The sequence below is a fragment of the Entelurus aequoreus genome, linkage group LG06, assembly GCF_033978785.1.
Source record: "Entelurus aequoreus isolate RoL-2023_Sb linkage group LG06, RoL_Eaeq_v1.1, whole genome shotgun sequence".
In the NCBI taxonomy this organism is placed as follows: domain Eukaryota; kingdom Metazoa; phylum Chordata; class Actinopteri; order Syngnathiformes; family Syngnathidae; genus Entelurus; species Entelurus aequoreus.
In genome coordinates this window covers 58,751,628-58,772,145 of record NC_084736.1, presented here as the reverse complement: position 1 = coordinate 58,772,145, position 20,518 = coordinate 58,751,628, and the positions used below count along the sequence as shown (strand labels likewise).

Sequence of the window (20,518 nt, the reverse complement as noted above, 5' to 3'; positions counted from 1 at the left end):
TCACAGGCCTATTTCAAAGATACTACACAGGGTTTGTGGTTATGCCTCAGCTGTACATCCATTATTTGTGATCCATCAGCTCTGAGTTTTGTGAATGCATCCCTGCAAGGCCACAGTAGACAGTCAGGAACAGATGCAATCATTTATGCAGGCAAACGTCCAACATGTAAACCAGCGTGATGGCCAGCTATCAGCAACGTGCTTATCGTACTTATGGAGCAGTTTAGGGAGTTGAGCAGCAATTCATGCCAGCACAGCTGCCAGATGGCAGTTGTCAGCGCTCTAAAATGGTTGTAAAAGTCACATTTGTCACATTGAGAAATGATTAGGCTTCCTGTTTTAACAAATCACTGACACAATGTCATGCCAATACAGTACATACAGTGCATCGGGAAAGTATTCACAATACTTCATTTTCTACCACTTTTTGCTATGTTACAGCCTTCTATCAAAATGTAATGTCCTCAAAATTCTACAAACAATACCCCATGATGACAATGTTATTTTTTTTTCCTTTTATTGTAAATTTATAAAAATGAAAAACTAAAAAAAATCCTGTACACTTTGCTCAGTGCTTTGTCGAGGCACCTTTTGTCATCTGCACGCCCCTGCTCGCTCTACCCGCATCGCGGCCACGCGCCTGCAAGGCTGCAGGCAATCTGCAATCTGCGCCAGTGTCTGATGAAGACAGACAACATAGATCGAAAAATGGGACCCATTACCTCCCTGCTTGGTGTAATAGTGTGAGGTTGTTGCGCTATATTATGAACTAGACAGGGTGTTATATTTTATTTTGAAGTATCGCTTTTATTTTGAAGAACCGGATGTCCGGTGCGGGAAGTGTCTTTGCTGTTTTTTTCGATCGCTTTACTTCCTCTTCCTTCGGACTTTTGACAGAGAAGGTAATATTTCTTCACTGCTCCGTGTTTCTTCATATTGTAAATATTCTTCCTAAACGTTCTAGATACTTTGAAAGTTAACCCAATAATGTTGTGTGTACAAGTGATGTGTTTAACGTAATTTTTATGCACAATTTCGTTTATTTAGAAGTAGAGCGTCGACTGTGTGAATTGTTTGGTAGTATTTACACGTGGTATTTACATCACACAGGAGCAGATATCACTCCGCCAACAAGTTGAGACCCGTGTGTGTGTGTTACATGTTTCCAACACAGGTATGCGGATTTGTGCATTATTATTATTTTGTGATAAAACGTTTTTTGTTAATGTAATTTAATTTATTATTATTTTTATATGAATGAATGTTTGCTACTTTCTCTTCCTTCGGACTTTTGAATGAGAAGGAGCAGATATCACTCCGCCAGAAAGTTGAAACCTGTGTGTGTGTGTGTTTCATGTTTCCAACACAGGTTACCAATAAATACTGAACCGACGGCATAGTGAAGTGTCTTTTATTTTTAAAAAAACTACACAACGCAGAATGAGACTCACTACATTGGCACTCAGCATCAAGGGTTGGAATTGGGGGTTAAACCACCAAAGACGATTCCCGGGCGCGGCCACGGCTGCTGCTCACTGCTCCCCTCACCTCCCAGGGGGTGAGGGTGATGGGTCAAATGCAGAGGATAATCTCAACACACCTAGTGTGTGTGTGTGTGACAATCATTGGTACTTTACTATGATACATTGATGGTTTATGAATGTTGAAGATAGCATGTCTAGTACCAGAAAGATAATAATTTTTTAAAACCCATTTTTTATGGATCCATTGTGAGGTCAAAATCATCCATACATAAAAATCTCCAAAAGGAAATAAAAATGAGGAGAGGATAATCTCACCACACCTAGTGTGTGTGTGTGACTATTGTTGGGACTTTAACTTTGTTTTAATGACTACTGACTGAGTGACAGAAAAACACGTTTTACAGCCCAACGTTTGAACTCGTCTTTTCATTTACATGTTTTACCAAAAACACGACTAATAATTTTTCTTTAGTTTGATTGCTCAAAAACATACATTCACTTACCACAACATTAAGTATGCCCGCAGAACCTACTGAGATCCTGTTTCATAAACTCTGTGTCAGAATAATTGTATCTAAGTTATCACAAAACTTTGTGTTACTTTGAGTTCAGCTCGCCCTGCTAGAGGGCAAAAGCTGTCTTTGATCCTACCAAGCAAAAGGCTTGTAAAAATCCACTGTGTAGGATGGGCAGCGACATGAGGGTGTCGGTTTCTTTGATGTATTGTAATCCACAGGAAGATTTTGTCTTGACCCGAGATCTACAAAGCGGAGAGAAGGCAGGGCCTGACCTCCACCTCCAGGCACCTTTTCTTTGAACTGTTCTGTGACCGAGGGCAACGGCTGTTTACCACCTTTTCTTTAAACTGTTTTGTAATCAAAGGCGGCGGCTGTTTACGACCCCCGTCCCTTTAGAAACAGCGGTTGCCATGTAATCAAGGAAAGTCCAAATAAAAGAGGAGGCGTACAATCTTTTGTCAGAGCGTGGGACGACACTGTACAGGGGTACATTTTTGGCTCAATTCCCCTCAATTGAGCCAAATTGAATTCTGTCTCTGTTTAATTCTTTGCTTCTTGTCTTGTTTAATAGATGTCACCAGTGTTTGAACCTGACACTCTGCGTTTCGAAAGGTGATGCTTAGGGATGTCCGATAATGGCTTTTTGCCGATATCCGATATTCCGATATTGTCCAACTCTTAATTACCGATATCAACCGATACCGATATCAATTGATACCAATATATACAGTCGTGGAATTAACACATTATTATGCCTAATTTGGACAACCAGGTATCGTGAAAATAAGGTCCTTTTTAAAAATAATAATAAAATAAAATAAGATAAATACCGTAATTTCCGGACTATAAGCCGCTACTTTTTCCCCTCGTTCTGGTCCCTGCGGCTTATACAAGGGTGCGGCTTATTTACGGCCTGTTCTTCTCCGACACCGACGAAGAGGATTTCCGTGGTTTTAGTACGCAGGAGGAAGACGATGACACAATGATTAAAGACTGACTTTTCATATACCGGTAGGGTGGTTATTTTGATAACATACAGGCGAGCACTTTGTATTACTTTGCACCTTTATATTATTTGTACTCTGCACGAATGCTGTTCGCCATGTCAAAGATGTGAAAGTTTGATTGAATGATTGAAAGATTTATTGTTAATAAATGGGACGCTTTGCGTTCCCAAACAGTCATCTCTGTCCCGACAATCCCCTCCGTGGTAGCAGGAACCCCTATATACTACGGTAATTACACATCAAAACCCTGCGGCTTATAGTCGGGTGCGGCTTATATATGGAGCAATCTGTATTTTCCCCTAAATTTAGCTGGTGCGGCTTATAGTCCTGAAATTACGGTACATAAAAAACATTTACTTGAATAAAAAAGAAAGTCAAACAATACAAAAACAGTTACATAAAACTAGTAATTAATGAAAATGTGTAAAATTAACTGTTAAAGGTTAGTACTTTTAGTGGACCAGCAGCACGCACAATCATGTGTGCTTACGGACTGTATCCCTTGCAGACTGTATTGATATATATTGATATATAATGTAGGAACCAGAATATTAATAACAGAAAGAAACAACCCTTTTGTGTGAATGAGTGTAAATGGGGGAGGGAGTTTTTTTTGGGTTGGTGTACTAATTGTAAGTGTATCTTGTGTTTTTTATGTGGATTTAATTAAAAAAAAAAAACGATACCGATAATAAAAAAAACGATACCGATAATTTCCGATATTACATTTTAAAGCATTTATCGGCCGATATTATCGAACATCTCTAATGATGCTGCTTTGTTTTGATTGGCAATCCAATGGTTGTGGTTTGTTCAATGAGAAACAACTGTCAGTCTCTACTGTAATGCAGTTTAATAAATAATTTAAATGAAAATGTTTGACCATCTTAATTGAATTCTTCTGTCAGTGTTTTCAGCATAGAAAACCAACCAGAAAGTCAAAGTCCTGACGTAATGTGCTGGCATGCCCAATTGAGCACAGTGCAGTGAGTGCAAGTTCAGGTGTAAACTGTATGTATAAATAATGCATCAATACTTTTTGTCCCCTCACCTCCCCGCCTCCACTGAAGCGTGTGATCACCATGAGGTGGTGGTAACTCAGAAATGATTTATCTCTGAGGAAGTATTGATTGTTTTTTTTTTTTTTTTTTACTAACTGTGAGGACTCTAACAATAGTCCAGAAGCACAACAACACGGTTGTGCGTACTAGTGATCAATACCCTTACTGTTGAGATCATTCCCAGATTCTTTTCGCTGTGGCAAGCAAAACAAACCTCCACGTGATCCAAATGTATACACAACACAAAATCGGTTACTTTCACACCACCGGACAAATCCGTTATTCACTTTGCCGCGGCGCAGGCGGTGTCTGCGATGATAATAGAACGAGGTGGTGAAGATAGTAAAAGGCGTCATGCTGTGAACGACCTTGGCGGTGCTGGTTCAAGAAACAGCCTTGAGGTAAACGTTGCATTATGTCACTTTTTAAAGGAGAACTGCACTTATTTTGGAATTTTGCCCATGCTAAGCTTAGTTTTCCCTTCAAATGCATTCTAAATATGTAAAAACTGCTAGTTGGAGGCGGCTAAACAATGCAAGTAATTGGGATTCATTTATTCCACCCATAAACAGTGTTTGTTATAATTAGTAACACTGTTACTTTTACTAGTAATCTAATGAACGGCTAACACCGTTAGCGATAGCTTGATGTGACGTAGCACGCTACTTTTGATGTGGTTTTATTTATGTCAACAACAAGACAGCAAGTTCAATGCAGGGGATATTTATTTACTAGTGAAAAGCTACAAGCAGCACCTAAAATGAACTTCGTATCAAATAGGAAGAGAAACCATACCATTTTGCCAATACTCCATATTTAAAATCAAATGGATATTAAATAATTTGTGAGAAAAAGTAATTGGGATTAGCATAACAACCAGTTTGTCAATCGATAGAAAATCTTCCATTGTGCACAGTTGCAACTTGAAGAAACGAAGGCTAAATGAATCGCGATGCTTCGGCTGCAACCAGCAGAGGTGCTTTGACAGGATTAGACGGACATAAAGGTCAACAATATGCCAGGATCAAAAGTGAGCCCTTCTCTACCTGAGTGTCCTGTACCTCCTGAGGGTGAACACCACATGACATCCGCCGTGGGAGGTTGAGTTATATGCACAAAGACCTCCGTTATGCAAAATGGGTATCAGGCAAAGTCTGTCAATACTACCGGGTACCGATTTACGTATAATTACACGTTGCCACGTTACATGTTCATAAAATTGTTATAAATACATAATATTGTATCCATAGCAAGCGGTAGAACATGGATGGATGGATGGATACACTGCAAAAAGTCAGTGTTCAAAAACAAGAAAAAAAAAATACAAACATGAGGGGTATTTTATTTGAACTAAGCAAAATTATCTGCCAATAGAACAAGAAAATTTGGCTTGTCAAGACTTTCCAAAACAAGTAAAATTAGCTAACTTCAATGAACCCAAAAATACCTTAAAATAAGTATATGCTCACTAATAACAAGTGCACTTTTCTTGGTAGAAAAAAAAAAGAGACCTTTTTGCTCAATATGTTGAAAAATATTCTTAAATTAAGTAAATGCTAGTGCCATTATCTTGGCATTACATTTACTTATACTAAAAACTAATGTATTGTTCTTAATGGAAAGGCATCAAGGCAACCGCTTGTTACTCTCGGGGTCTCCTATTGTCTAAAAATGCATTTTTCCATCGATAACATGACATCATCGCGCCAAGTGCGTGCTCTTTCAGTCAATTAGTGCGCATATATACAGCCCGGCCCCCGGCCAAAATGTTTTTAATTGTAATTTTGGAAGAATTTATCTGAATATGCATGAACTATTTATGTTAAAAATTGTTAGACATGTCACATGTTAAATGTTTAAATAGTCAGTTTGCTGTACTGTGCCGACCGTACTACTATATGAGTACGTGTTTTCTATTCTATGTGGTACCATTGATTGCCAGCGGACCAACTAGTGTTAACTTGCTATCTTAAATGCTAACGTGAATACAAAAGAGATTAACGTCTTTCCCCATGAAGAAACGACCTACCCCAATCTAAACTTATATTAACACATCGTTGTCTGAGCAACCAAGATATTCAGTTGTGCACATTTAACCTACAAGTAGACCAGAGTGATTATAACAGTCTTTAACGGGTAGTGGACTAGCGTGACGTCACATGAACTGGAAATTAAGCAAAATAAACAGAACGTTTTTAAAATTAATATGCAAGAAGATAAACATTTGTAGACCCTCACATGTAAATAAGCATGTAATAAAAAATAATATGGCTCTTAGGAAGCCAGAACAATATTTCATGTTTCCTACTGTGTGTAAAAAAGAGGTTCTCAGAGGGGTGAGATGTCCCTTGAAAATTATTGTGCTAACGTGGACATGGATATAGAGGGGTGTGTTAACGTGGACATGGGTATATATAGGGGTGTGTTAATGTGGACATGGGTATATAGGGGTGTGTTAACGTGGGCATAGGTATAGAGGGGTGTGTTAACGTGGACATGGGTATAGAGGGGTGTGTTAACGTGGACATAGGTATAGAGGGGCGTGTTAACGTGGACATAGGTATAGAGGGGTGTGTTAACGTGGACATGGGTATAGAGGGGTGTGTTAACGTGGACATGGGTATAGAGGGGTGTGTTAACGTGGACATGGGTATAGAGGGGTGTGTTAACGTGGACATAGGTATAGAGGGGTGTGTTAACGTGCACATGGGTATATAGGGGTGTGTTAATGTGGACATAGGTAGAGGGGTGTGTTAAAGTGGACATGGGTATATAGGAGTGTGTTAATGTGGACATAGGTATAGAGGGGTGTGTTAATGTGGACATAGGTATAGAGGGGTGTGTTAATGTGGACATAGGTATAGAGGGGTATGTTAACGTGGACATAGGTATAGAGGGGTGTGTTAACGTGGACATGGGTATAGAGGGGTGTGTTAACGTGGACATAGGTATAGAGGGGTGTGTTAATGTGCACATGGGTATATTGGGGTGTGTTAATGTGGACGTAGGTATAGAGGGGTGTGTTAACGTGGACATGGGTATATAAGGGTGTGTTAACGTGGACATGGGTATAGAGGGGTGTGTTAACGTGGACATAGGTATAGAGGGGTGTGTTAACGTGGACATGGGTATAGAGGGGTGTGTTAACGTGGACATAGGTATAGAGGGGTGTGTTAACGTGGACATAGGTATAGAGGGGTGTGTTAACGTGGACATGGGTATAGAGGGGTGTGTTAACGTGGACATGGGTATAGAGGGGTGTGTTAACGTGGACATAGGTATAGAGGGGTGTGTTAACGTGGACATGGGTATAGAGGGGTGTGTTAACGTGGACATGGGTATAGAGGGGTGTGTTAACGTGGACATGGGTATATAGGGGTGTGTTAACGTGGACATGGGTATATAAGGGTGTGTTAACGTGGACATAGGTATAGAGGGGTGTGTTAACGTGCACATGGGTATATAGGGGTGTGTTAATGTGGACATAGGTATAGAGGGGTGTGTTAACGTGGACATGGGTATATAAGGGTGTGTTAACGTGCACATGGGTATATAGGGGTGTGTTAATGTGGACATAGGTATAGAGGGGTGTGTTAACGTGGACATGGGTATAGAGGGGTGTGTTAACGTGGACATAGGTATAGAGGGGTATGTTAACGTGGACATGGGTATATATAGGGGTGTGTTAATGTGGACTTGGGTATATAGGGGTGTGTTAATGTGGACATTGGTATATAGGGTGTGTTAACGTGGACATGGGTATAGAGGGGTGTGTTAACGTGGACATAGGTATAGAGGGGTGTGTTAACGTGGACATGGGTATAGAGGGGTGTGTTAACATGGACATAGGTATAGAGGGGTGTGTTAACGTGGACATGGGTATAGAGGGGTGTGTTAACGTGGACATAGGTATAGAGGGGTGTGTTAACGTGGACATGGGTATAGAGGGGTGTGTTAACGTGGACATAGGTATAGAGGGGTGTGTTAATGTGGACATGGGTATAGAGGGGTGTGTTAACGTGGACATGGGTATAGAGGGGTGTGTTAACGTGGACATAGGTATATAGGGGTGTGTTAACGTGGACATGGGTATATAAGGGTGTGTTAACGTGGACATAGGTATAGAGGGGTGTGTTAACGTGGACATGGGTATAGAGGGGTGTGTTAACGTGGACATGGGTATAGAGGGGTGTGTTAACGTGGACATAGGTATAGAGGGGTGTGTTAATGTGGACATGGGTATAGAGGGGTGTGTTAACGTGGACATGGGTATATATAGGGGTGTGTTAACGTGGACATAGGTATAGAGGGGTATGTTAACGTGGACATGGGTATATATAGGGGTGTGTTATTGTGGACATGGGTATATAGGGGTGTGTTAACGTGGACATAGATATAGAGGGGTGTGTTAACGTGGACATGGGTATATATAGGGGTGTGTTAACGTGGACATGGGTATATATAGGGGTGTGTTATTTAACATGGACATGGGTATATATAGGGGTGTGTTAACGTGGACATAGGTATATAGGGGTGTGCTAACGTGGACATAGGTATAGAGGGGTGTGTTAACGTGGACATGGGTATAGAGGGGTGTGTTAACGTGGACATAGGTATAGAGGGGTGTGTTAACGTGGACATAGGTATAGAGGGGTGTGTTAACGTGGACATGGGTATATATAGGGGTGTGTTAATGTGGACATGGGTATATATAGGGGTGTGTTAATTAACGTGGACATGGGTATATATAGGGGTGTGTTAACCTGGACATAGGTATCTAGGGGTGTGCTAACGTGGACATAGGTATAGAGGGGCGTGTTAACGTGGACATGGGTATATATAGGGGTGTGTTAACGTGGACATGGGTATATAGGGGTGTGTTAATGTGGACATAGGTATAGAGGGGTGTGTTAACGTGGACATGGGTATATATAGGGGTGTGTTAATGTGGATATGGGTATATAGGGGTGTGTTAATGTGGACATAGGTATATAGGGGTGTGCTAACGTGGACATAGGTATAGAGGGGCGTGTTAACGTGGACATGGGTATATATAGGGGTGTGTTAACGTGGACATGGGTATATAGGGGTGTGTTAATGTGGACATAGGTATAGAGGGGTGTGTTAACATGGACATGGGTATATATAGGGGTGTGTTAATGTGGACATGGGTATATAGGGGTGTGTTAACGTGGACATAGGTATAGAGGGGTGTGTTAACGTGGACATGGGTATATATAGGGGTGTGTTAACGTGGACATGGGTATATATAGGGGTGTTTTAACATGGACATAGGTATATAGGGGTGTGTTAACGTGGACATGGGTATATAGGAGTGTGTTAACGTGGACTTAGGTATATAGGGGTGTGTTAACGTGGACATAGGTATATAGGGGTGTGTTAACGTGGACATGGGTATATAGGGGTGTGTTAACGTGGACATAGGTATATAGGGGTGTGTTAACGTGGACATAGGTATATAGGGGTGTGTTAACGTGGACATAGGTATATAGGTGTGTTAACGTGGACATAGTTATAGAGGGGTGTGTTAAGTTAAAGGACAGTTCTTTTTATGGGTTTATGTACAATCTGTGCTGTGTGAAGTATGCTGTGGTCTCTATGGGGTATATAAGGATGAGGCAAATAATGAATGGGTAAAACCTCTTTCTGTGGCAGCGTTGGAGAAAGTTAACATGCAATCCTAACTGCTGCAACACAACTATGGTGCGGTCAGGGACCGCTGGACAGAGTGGGACGTCACAATGCAATCCTAACTGCTGCAACACAACTATGGTGCGGTCAGGGACCGCTGGACAGAGTGGGACGTCACAATGCCTGCCAGAACACTATCAGTGAAGCATAAGAAACCAAAAACATGTAAATTAGTGTATTTTCTGACTGTGTGTCTATTTTTTTAAATTTTATTTTATTTTCAGTGACTATATAAGTACATTAAAACAATGTCATTGTGGTCCCAATAGCTGTGATATGAAATGTTCATCCCCAGTCATATTATACTGTGTAACATTGAAACATGATAACGCAACTCATGTAAACAAAATCAATAGGATCTCAATTCTGATGATTTTGATCTTTTTTCTTATTTCCTTAGTGGTCCATCAACATTAAAGCAATGACTAGCCTGATTTCTGTGAGATTGTCGTACAAGAAGGGCAAGCCTGTCCTAATGTTTTCCTCCAGAATGAATAAGCCATTCATGAAGGCCTTGTGAATGTATAATACATCATATATTAGTAAATATTAATGCCCACCTCCATTCTCAAAGTGGTAATTGAGATGCGAGGATTTTCCTGAGATTGAATGCAATAGGAAGCGTTATGCATACCCAAATGAGAACGGATCGGCCTATCCAACGATCTGAGACTGAGTAATCCCCTTATACGTATATACGGTCAACAACATTAACACCTATGACTTTTTAATCTACATTTAAAACACCTCCTTGTTGTCGAGATAATGTGTATCGGATATGCTTTGGTGTACATTTTGCTTCACAGTCCCTTTTCATAACCTTGAGTCCGTCTGCAAAATGTCAATTTTATCTCTAAAGGTATCATAATTTCTATTTTAAAAATGTACAGTTTGAATATATATCTTGAAGACGAACGTCACCGCTATTTGTTTTCCAAATATGGCCAAAAATAAACTTCATAAACATATAGATTCACCAGGTCACAACACTGAAAACCCATGCACCCTCGCCAATCAATTCAGATTCTGCATAAAAAAAGCTGCTTTTTGCAGCATTTACGTCACTGCACATTGCACCATGGTGTTATTATGCACACGCCACGATTAGATGAAAATAATACTTTATATTACTTGTTTTGTGTTTCCTCATGACCTTTACTAATGTCTAAACATCTAGGATAGGATAGGACTTTATTGTCATTGCACAAGTACAACGAAACTATGTTTTCAGCACAAACCCGTTCAAGATTAGACAAACAGTGTACAGGGTTACAGAACGGGAACGCTGATGGGTCGCCAAAGGCGCCCCGTAAAAGATAAGAAAAAGGTAAAACGCTGGGGAAGAAGATGAGTTAAAAAAAATACAATCTAGACTGGGCTCCTAAGGGGGCCTAGTCTGAGTGGGAAAAAAACCTCCATGCAATGCACACATAAACACGTTACATTTAATCACGACAACTCGCAACAGAGGGGTGGGGAGTTGGGACCCTGGAGGTCGACTGCTGCTATGAAGCACTGCCAGCCGACCATCACCCCAAGGGGAAACAAGCGGTGTCTAAAAGTGAAATTACCCTCTGCATTTGACCCATCCCTTTGTTCCACCCCGGTGGCCGCGCTCGGGAATCATTTTGGTACCTAGTGTGTGTGACTATCAGTGGTACTTCAACTTTTAACTAGAAACAGGTGCCTCCACAACGTAGCCAGACTTCAAAACCCCATGGGAAGAGGCACCCAAAACTGCATGGAAGCTTCATACCCAACTGCATCAACCTTATGATTTAATGTTTTGGTATTGTTTAACCCGAGTATCCAACATTGTAGCAACGTTTATCAATCAGAAACAGTGGTGTGGCGTCAGGGCCAGCAAGGCCTTCTCTGCTGGCCTAACGTAACCAGAAATCATGATCATAATTAAAGATAAAATAATTGTTTTATTTACTTACCCTAAATATCTTAAATTATTCATATTCTTTTCATGTCATATTATGCACGTTCCAGTGTTGTTTTTAGTTTTTGTTTGTATCCAATGAGAATTCAGCTAGTTTATGTTGCCATGCAGTACAAAATCTGCCAGAGGCCTTCAGAATCAACAATGTGTCATGTTTTTGTTATGTTCTGTTAGTTTTAGACTCCATAGTTCCTGTTTTTGTGCACCCTTGTTTGTTTTAGTTACCATGGCGACTTATGATTTTCACCTGCCTCTGGTGTTCGGGACGCGCACCTGTTTCCAATCTAGAGACATTATTTAAGCCTGCCTTTGCCAGTCAGTCGTTCGGGCGTCATTGTTTGTCTCATGCCTGGACTACGTAAGTCGTGTTTATTTCATGCCACAGTTTCATAAGTTCTCTATGTCCATAGTCTATGCTAAGTATTTACTTTAACTCCAAGTGCGATCAGCGCGTTGTGCTTTCGCCTTGTTTTCTGTTTTCGTACCTTTTTGAGTTTTGAGAATTAAATCATGTTTTTACCCGCACGCCTTGTCCGGAATAGTCCGTTTGCATCCTGGGAGAACAAACCTCGCAGCAAGCAGCAACCAAACCGTGACACAATGCTGGTGTCCGTGCACTGTAAGTGAACGGGGACATACGGTTGATAGATAATTGCGATAGCCAATCAGATCACGAGTTGTCGTGAGTAAGGCCTTCTAGATGGCCTCACGTTGAACATTTACGCGTCCTGTGATCGGATACTCATCGGGACCGTTAGCGAATGAATTTGAGAACAAATAGAGTTGAGAGACAGTTGCCATAGCCAATCAGATCACAAGTTGTTGACAGTAGCTGTTCTGTTACAACTAAAAGTTGTAAACTCTTGTTGTTAAAGTGTGTCATGCTTGTCATTGAATTAACATTGTTACATGTGTATTTGTCGCCGTCATGTGGTCAGGGCAGTTGATATATATTTGAGAAGTGTGTACTTTGAATCAAACTTTATTGACCGGGAGTTCCATAAGCCAAGCAGATACATTTACGGTATATGTTTTAATTGCTGGTGCGTTATAATTTATTTTAACTGCGCCAGAAAATAACCCGTTTTGTATACTGTTGATGTTATGTTATGTTATTTTCATTTATTATGCGCCCCCCCAACCAACTGTTCAGCCCGAGTAGAGAAACAAAAACAAACAGAAACAGAGACTGAGACACACAAAGGAATCTAAAATAAACATTTAAGACTCACAATGAACACATAAATCAGAAGTCATCTGCAGTAAAGAGGTGAGTTTTAAGCTGTGCTCTAAAAGAGTCCAGAGTGATGGCGGAATTGATATTTAGAGGGAGCTTATTCCGTAGCCTAGGTGCCATCACTGAGAAAGCACGGTCTCCCTTTGTCACTAGGTTTGACCGTGGGACCTTCAGGGTCATCTGGTTGTCAGATCTAAGGCAACGACCAAGCCTGGAGCTGGTAGGTTGGTCCAGGAGATCTTTGACGTAAGCTGGGGCGAGACCATTGATGTGGTTCAATGACCAGTAGGGCGTAAATGTGTTCCTGTCTAGCATTTCTCCAGCAATGATCATGTGGTGACATCAGTTATGGTATTTTGAGAGGTAATCATTGAAGTCAAAGATCACTGAAGGCCTAGGTGGGAAACGCACGGCCCGCCACTGATCAGAAAGTATAAAAATCATCATCCTTTAAGGCAGGGGTCACCAACCTTTTTGAAACCAAGAGCTACTTTTTGGGTACTGATTAATGTGAAGGGCTACCAGTTTGATACACACTAAAATAAATTGCCAGAAATAGCCAATTTTCTCAATTTACCTTTAACTCTATGTTATTATTAATAATTAATGATATTTACACTTAATTGAACGGTTTAAAAGAGGAGAAAACACGAAAAAAATGACATTTAAATTTTGAAACATAGTTTATCTTCAATTTCGACTCTTTAAAATTCAAAATTCAACCGAAAAAAAGAAAAGAAAAACTAGCTCATTCGAATCTTTTTGAAAAATTTAAAAAATAATTTATGGATCATCATTAGTAATTTTTCCCGATTAAGATTAATTTTAGAATTTTGATGACATGTTTTAAATAGGTTAAAATCTAATCTGCACTTTGTTAGAATATATAACAAATTGGACCAAGCTATATTTCTAACAAAGACAAATCATTATTTCTTCTAGATTTTCCAGAACAAAAATTTTAAAAGAAATTCAAAAGACTTTGCAATAAGATTTAAATTTGATTCTACAGATTTTCTAGATTTGCCAGAATAATTTTTTTGAACTTTAATCATAATAAGTTTGAAGAAATATTCCACAAATATTCTTTGTCGAAAAAACAGAAGCTAAAATGAAGAATTAAATTAAAATTTATTTATTATTCTTTACAATAAAAAAAAATAAATTTACTTGAACATTGATTTAAATTGTCAGGAAAGAAGAGGAAGGAATTTAAAAGGTAAAAAGGTATATGTGTTTAAAAATCCTAAAATCATTTTTAAGGTTGTATTTTTTCTCTAAAATTGTCTTTCTGAAAGTTATAAGCAAAGTAAAAAAAAATAATGAATTTATTTAAACAAGTGAAGACCAAGTCTTTAAAATATTTTCTTGGATTTTCAAATTCTATTTGATTTTTGTCTCTCTTAGAATTAAAAATGTCGGGCAAAGCGAAACCAGCTTGCTAGTAAATAAATACAATTTAAAAAATAGAGGCAGCTCACTGGTAAGTGCTGCTATTTGAGCTATTTTTAGAACAGGCTAGCGGGCTACTCATCTGGTCCTTACGAGCGACCTGGTGCCCGCGGGCACCGCGTTGGTGACCCCTACTTTAAGGTATTTCAGAAACCTGCTTCAATCAGTGCAGCTATGAGCACCAAGTGTATAAGATTTCATTAAGGGATATGACTTGTGGGCCCTAAATTTCATCAGGCTGCGCACATTCAAACATGCATTTGGCAATTTTATCCTGAATTTTTTACCGCTATTCCAGGAAAGAACGTAAACTGCCATTTAATTTTCCTAGAAATGGTTCATTTCCTCGAATCCCCCATTGCAATCAGTAGGACTTATGCTTGAGGTCACACATCAAGTGTCTCCGTGCTTTGAATTGTAGTCGAGCGTTCTGGGCTCTGCAAAAGGAAACAGAAGCCAGTTCTTACCTAAGAGTGAAGTTACTCAGCGGAGCAGAGCTGGCCATGAGGACGTAGAACGTCGCGATGTCCGTCTTCTTCAGGGGCTTGGAGGACGTCCGTATGACAATGGAATTGCCGAGTTTGAGTCGAGAGAGCGTGGCCATTCCTTTGGGCACCTGCAGGAGGCGCACGCTGCCGATCTTCTGCATGGGAGTGACAGAAACGTATTCCGCTTGCTGTTGTTGTTGCGAGCTTCCCCAACGACTCCCTTCCAGCATGGTGCACTTCCCGCGGACTTTGGGCTGCGCCTGGTAGTAGAGCTCCACAAGGTTCCCCGCCGACGGGTCCTGCCGCTCCCTGCTGGTGCTTTCAGACCCCTGAGCGAACCAGCCCTGCAACGGTAGCAGCTCAGCCATGCACGTTCCCCTCTCACCTCCCATGGCGCAGGAACCCCTCACCTCTTGGGTTTGCCAGAAAGCATAGACGGTCACACACGGTAATTCATCCACGGCGCTCTCTTCCCGAGCCCAGTCCCTCCCTGCCACGTAGAAGAGCACCCGTACTTTGGGTTTGGTGGAGAAAACCCGAGGCGTCAGCACAAAGGCCTGGATCTTCCAGTTGAAGGTGAAGACGTCCGGGGCGTTAAAGAGCTGCACAGACTGGACTAGATCCAGAGGCACAAGCTGTTCTGTGGACATGGGGCCGTAGCTGGCGTTGACAGCCGGCTGGCGGCGAGCTCTCAGAATAACAAAGGGCTGCGTGTGACTTTGCATGCTGAAATTCCTCATAAAGTCCTGCCCTGCTTCCTTTAGGAAAAGGTAGTCCGCATCCCGAACCTCATAGCGGACCGGCAGGAAGACCGGGAAAAGCTGGGGGCTCTTCGCATCCGTCAGCTCCTTTGTGCTCAAGTCTGGAAGGTGAACACAGCAACACATGTCTTTGTAAACAAAATGTGAGGTTCATCAGTAATTGCATCAGCAGTAGAAACATTGCAGCATTTAACAGCAAATGTGTTCAAAGTTAATTATATCTCACAGATAATATTTACACTACCATTCAAAAGTTTGGGGTCACATTGAAATGTCCTTATTTTTGAAGGAAAAGCACTGTACTTTTTAATGAAGATAACTTTAAACTAGTCTTAACTTTAAAAAAAATACACTCTACACATTGCTAATGTGGTAAATGACTATTCTAGCTGCAAATGTCTGGTTTTTGGTGCAAAATCTACATAGGTGAATAGAGGCCCATTTCCAGAAACTATCACTCCAGTGTTCTAATGGTACAATGTGTTTGCTCATTGGCTGAGAAGGCTAATTGATGATTAGAAAACCCTTGTGCAATCATGTTCACACATCTGAAAACAGTTTAGCTCGTTACAGAAGCTACAAAACGGACCTTCCTTTGAGCAGATTGAGTTTCTGGAGCATCACATTTGTGGGGTCAATTAAACGCTCAAAATGGCCAGAAAAAGAGAACTTTCATCTGAAACTCGACAGTCTATTCTTGTTCTTAGAAATGAAGGCTATTCCACAAAATTGTTTGGGTGACCCCAAACTTTTGAACGGTAGTGTATATAAGGGTGTGTGTTTACTTAACGTCTAAAATCAGGGGTGTCAGACTCATTTTAGATCAGGGGCCACATTTATTCTACAAATCTACTCCCAAGTGGGCCAGACTGGTAAAATCATGGCATAACTTAAAAATAAAGACAACTTCAGATTGTTTTTTTTGCTTAAAAATAGAACAAGCACATCCTGAAAATGTACAAATCATAATGTTGTTTTTTTTTTGTTTTTTTTACACTTAAAGGGCTACTGAAAGCCACTACTACCGACCACGCAGTCTGATAGTTTATATATCAATGATGAAATCTTAACTTTTGAACACATGCCAATATGGCCGGGTTAACTTATAAAGTGCAAATTTAAATTTCCCGGGAAATATCCGGCTGAAAACGTCTCGGTATGATGACGTTTGCGCGTGACGTCACGGATTGTGCGGAAGTATTGGGACACCATTGTGTCCCAATACAAACAGCTCTGTTTTCATCGCAAAATTCCACAGTATTCTGGACATCTGTGTTGGTGAATCTTTTGCAATTTGTTTAATGGACAATGAAGAAAGCTGTAGGTGGGAAGCGGTGTATTAGCGGCTGGCTGCAGCAACACAACCAGGAGGACTTTGAGTTGGATAGCAGACACGCTACCGTGAGTACGCAGCTTTGGCTTCCAAACATTTGATCACTTGCCCGTACGTGCGTGCCGCTATGTGCATGTCACGTACGTAACTTTGGGGAAATATATGTGCTGTATGAACTTTGCGGAAGTGAACGGTACTTTGGGCTTTATCGTCGATGTTCTCTACTAAATTCTTTCAGCAAAAATATGGCAATATCGCGAAATGATCAAGTATGACATAGAATGGCAGGTCCAATCTCATTTCGGTAGGCCTTTAACAGTCGTGGTCAAAAGTTGACATACACTTGTAAAGAACATAATGTCATGGCTGTCTTGAGTTTCCGATAATTTCTACAACTCCTATTTTTTTGTGATAGAGTGATTGGAGCACATACTTATTGGTCACAAAAAACATTCATGGAGTTTGGTTCTTTCATGAATTTATTATTTGTCTACTGAAAATGTGACCAAATCTGCTGGGTCAAAAGTATACATACAGTATACATTACAATATTTGGTTAAAATGTGGCCAAACAGCTACATTTTTGTTTCATCCGGCAGCACATGGACAAAGATGAGACCTTCTGGAGGAAAGTTCTGTGGTCAGATGAAACAAAAATCGAGCTGTTTGGCCACAATACCCAGCAATATGTTTGGAGGAGAAAAGGTGAGGACTTTAATCCTAGGAACACCAAATCCTACTGTCAAGCATGGTGGTGGTAGTATTATGCTCTGGGCCTGTTTTGCTGCCATTGGAACTGGTGCTTTACAAAGAGTAAATGGGACAATGGAAAAGGAGGGTTACCTCCAAATTCTTCAGGACAACCTAATCCGCTGGGTCAAAAGTATACATACAGCTAGGGCTGCAACAACAAATCGATTAAAATCGATTATAAAAAATAGTTGGCGATTAATTTAGTCATCGATTCGTTGGATCTATGCTATGCGCATGTGCAGAGGAATTTTAATTAATTTATTTATTTTTGTAATCATTTTTTTTTATAAACCTTTATTTATAAACTGCAACATGTACAAACAGCTGAGAAACAATAATCAAAATAAGTATGGTGCCAGTATGCTGTTTTTTTTTCAATAAAATACTGGAAAGGATAGAAAAGTAGTTTGTCTCTTTTATCCGATTATTAATCGAAGTAATAATCGACAGATTAATCGATTATCAAATGAATCGTTAGTTGCAGCCCTACATACAGCAATGTTAATATTTGGTTACATTATTATTATAGAGGTTTATTTGAAATAGGGACAGATACAGAAACATAGACATCTGAAACAGTTATCCGATGCATGCATCACATGTCCCTTGGCAAGCTTCACTGCAATAAGGCGCTTTTGGTAGCCATCCACAAGCTTCTGGCAAGCATTTTTGACCATTCCTCTTGACAAAATTGGTGCAGTTCAGCTGACATGGACTTGTTTCTTCAGCATTGTCCACACGTTTAAGTCAGGACTTTGGGAAGGCCATTCTAAAACCTTAATTCTAGCCTGATTTAGCCATTCCTTTACCACTTTTGACGTGTGTTTTGGGGTCATTGTCCTGTTGGAACACCCAACTGCGCTCAAGACCCAACCTCCGGGCTGATGATTTTAGGTTGTCCTGAAGAATTTGGGTCTAAAGTGTATCCGTCAAGTGTTTGCCTGCCATTTTCCATTGTCCCCCTATGGTGGCCTAGTTTCCTCTCACACACACACACGGATGATCTTGGTGTGTAATGTGTGTGTGTGTGTGTGTGTGTGTGTGTGTTGGGGAGGGGCCGTTGTGGTTGGGGGCTGGTGGAAGGTGGGATCTGATACATCTGGCGCAGAGATGAAGTTACCCATCAAAAAGAGGGATTAAAAACGGCTTTTCAGATGCAGTCAGCGGGTCGAAAACGAGCAGCAATGTGTGAACTCACAGCTGACATGTGAAGAGAAATATTAACACAACTGAGATGTTGACTACAAATTATTTAAAGGGATGTGCACAGACTCTGGACTTGGATCATGTTGAGGTCAACCAATGTTGAACAGAATTTATTTTAATATTGTAGGAAAATGTATCACAAAAAATTACTACTTAATCTGATTAGAGTTTTTACAGTATTAGTGTGTTGAATTTGAAAATGAGAGTACCGACTCCGGTTCCAAACAGTTATTGATTTTGATTTGTGAATGGGCAGAGTCATCATACAAATTTGCATAATTTTAAAAAAGGGTGCCAACCAGAGTTCCTTTTGGATTAAATGTCCCCTTAAAGGCCTACTGAAACCCACTACTACCGACCACGCAGTCTGATAGTTTATATATCAATGATGAAATCTTAACATTGCAACACATGCCAATACGGCCGGGTTAACTTATAAAGTGCAATTTTAAATTTCCCGCTAAACTTCCGGTTGGAAACGTCTATGTATGATGACGTATGCGCGTGACGTCACGACGGCAACGGAAGTATTCGTACCCAATGTGTCACCATACAAACTGCTCTGTTTTCCTCGAACAATTCCACAGTATTCTGGACATCTGCGTTGGTGAATCTTTTGCAATTTGTTTAATGAACAATGGAGATTGCAAAGAAGAAAGTTGTAGGTGGGATCGGTGTATTAGCGGCTGGCTGTAGCAACACAACAGGAGGACTTAATTGGATAGCAGACGCGCTAGCCGATGCTAGCCGCCAACCGCATCTTTGATCGGGTGAAGTTCTTCGTCGCGCCGTCGATCACTGGAACGCAGGTGAGCACGGGTGTTGATGAGCAGATGAGGGCTGGCTGGCGTAGGTGGAGCGCTAATGTTTTTATCATAGCTCTGTGAGGTCCGGTTGCTAAGTTGCTAAGTTAGCTTCAATGGCGTCGTTAGCAACAGCATTGTTAAGCTTTGCCAGGCTGAGAATTATTAACCGTGTAGTTACATGTCCATGGTTTAATAGTATTGTTGATCTTCTGTCTATCCTTCCAGTCAGGGGTTTATTTCTTTTTTTTCTATCTGCATTTGAGCCAGATGCTATCACGTTAGCTCAGTAGCTAAAGAGCTTCGCCGATGTATTGTCGTGGAGATAAAAGTCACTGTGAATGTCCATTTCGCGTTCTCGACTCTCATTTTCAAGAGGATATAGTATCCGAGGTGGTTTAAAATATAAATCCGTGATCCACAATAGAAAAAGGAGAGTGTGTGGAATCCAATGAGACCTTGTACCTAAGTTACGGTCAGAACGAAAAAAGATACACCCTGTACTGCCTCTCTAGTCCTTCACTCTAACGTTCCTCATCCACGAATCTTTCATCCTCGCTCAAATTAATGGGATAATCGTCGCTTTCTCAGTCCGAATCTCTCTCCCTCCATTGTAAACAACGGGGAATTGTGAGGAATCCTTCCTCCTGTGACGTCACGCTACTTCCGGTATACGAAAGGCTTTTTTTTATCAGCGACCAAATGTTGCGGACTTTATCATCATTGTTCTATACTAAATCCTTTCAGCAAAAATA

At 40.6% G+C, this 20,518-nt stretch overlaps 1 protein-coding gene across 2 annotated transcripts in view; it reads right to left on the bottom strand.

The window, feature by feature from the left end:
• The window catches only part of LOC133652381 (transmembrane protein 132D), a 134,818-nt gene that overhangs the window by 92,670 nt on the left and 21,630 nt on the right, over positions 1 to 20,518 (bottom strand). For both annotated transcript variants that reach the window (XM_062051088.1, XM_062051089.1), the window contains exon 2: positions 14,887 to 15,769. In XM_062051088.1, coding sequence (XP_061907072.1) covers positions 14,887 to 15,769 — 883 coding nt within the window. The remainder of the gene's footprint in view (positions 1 to 14,886; positions 15,770 to 20,518) is intronic.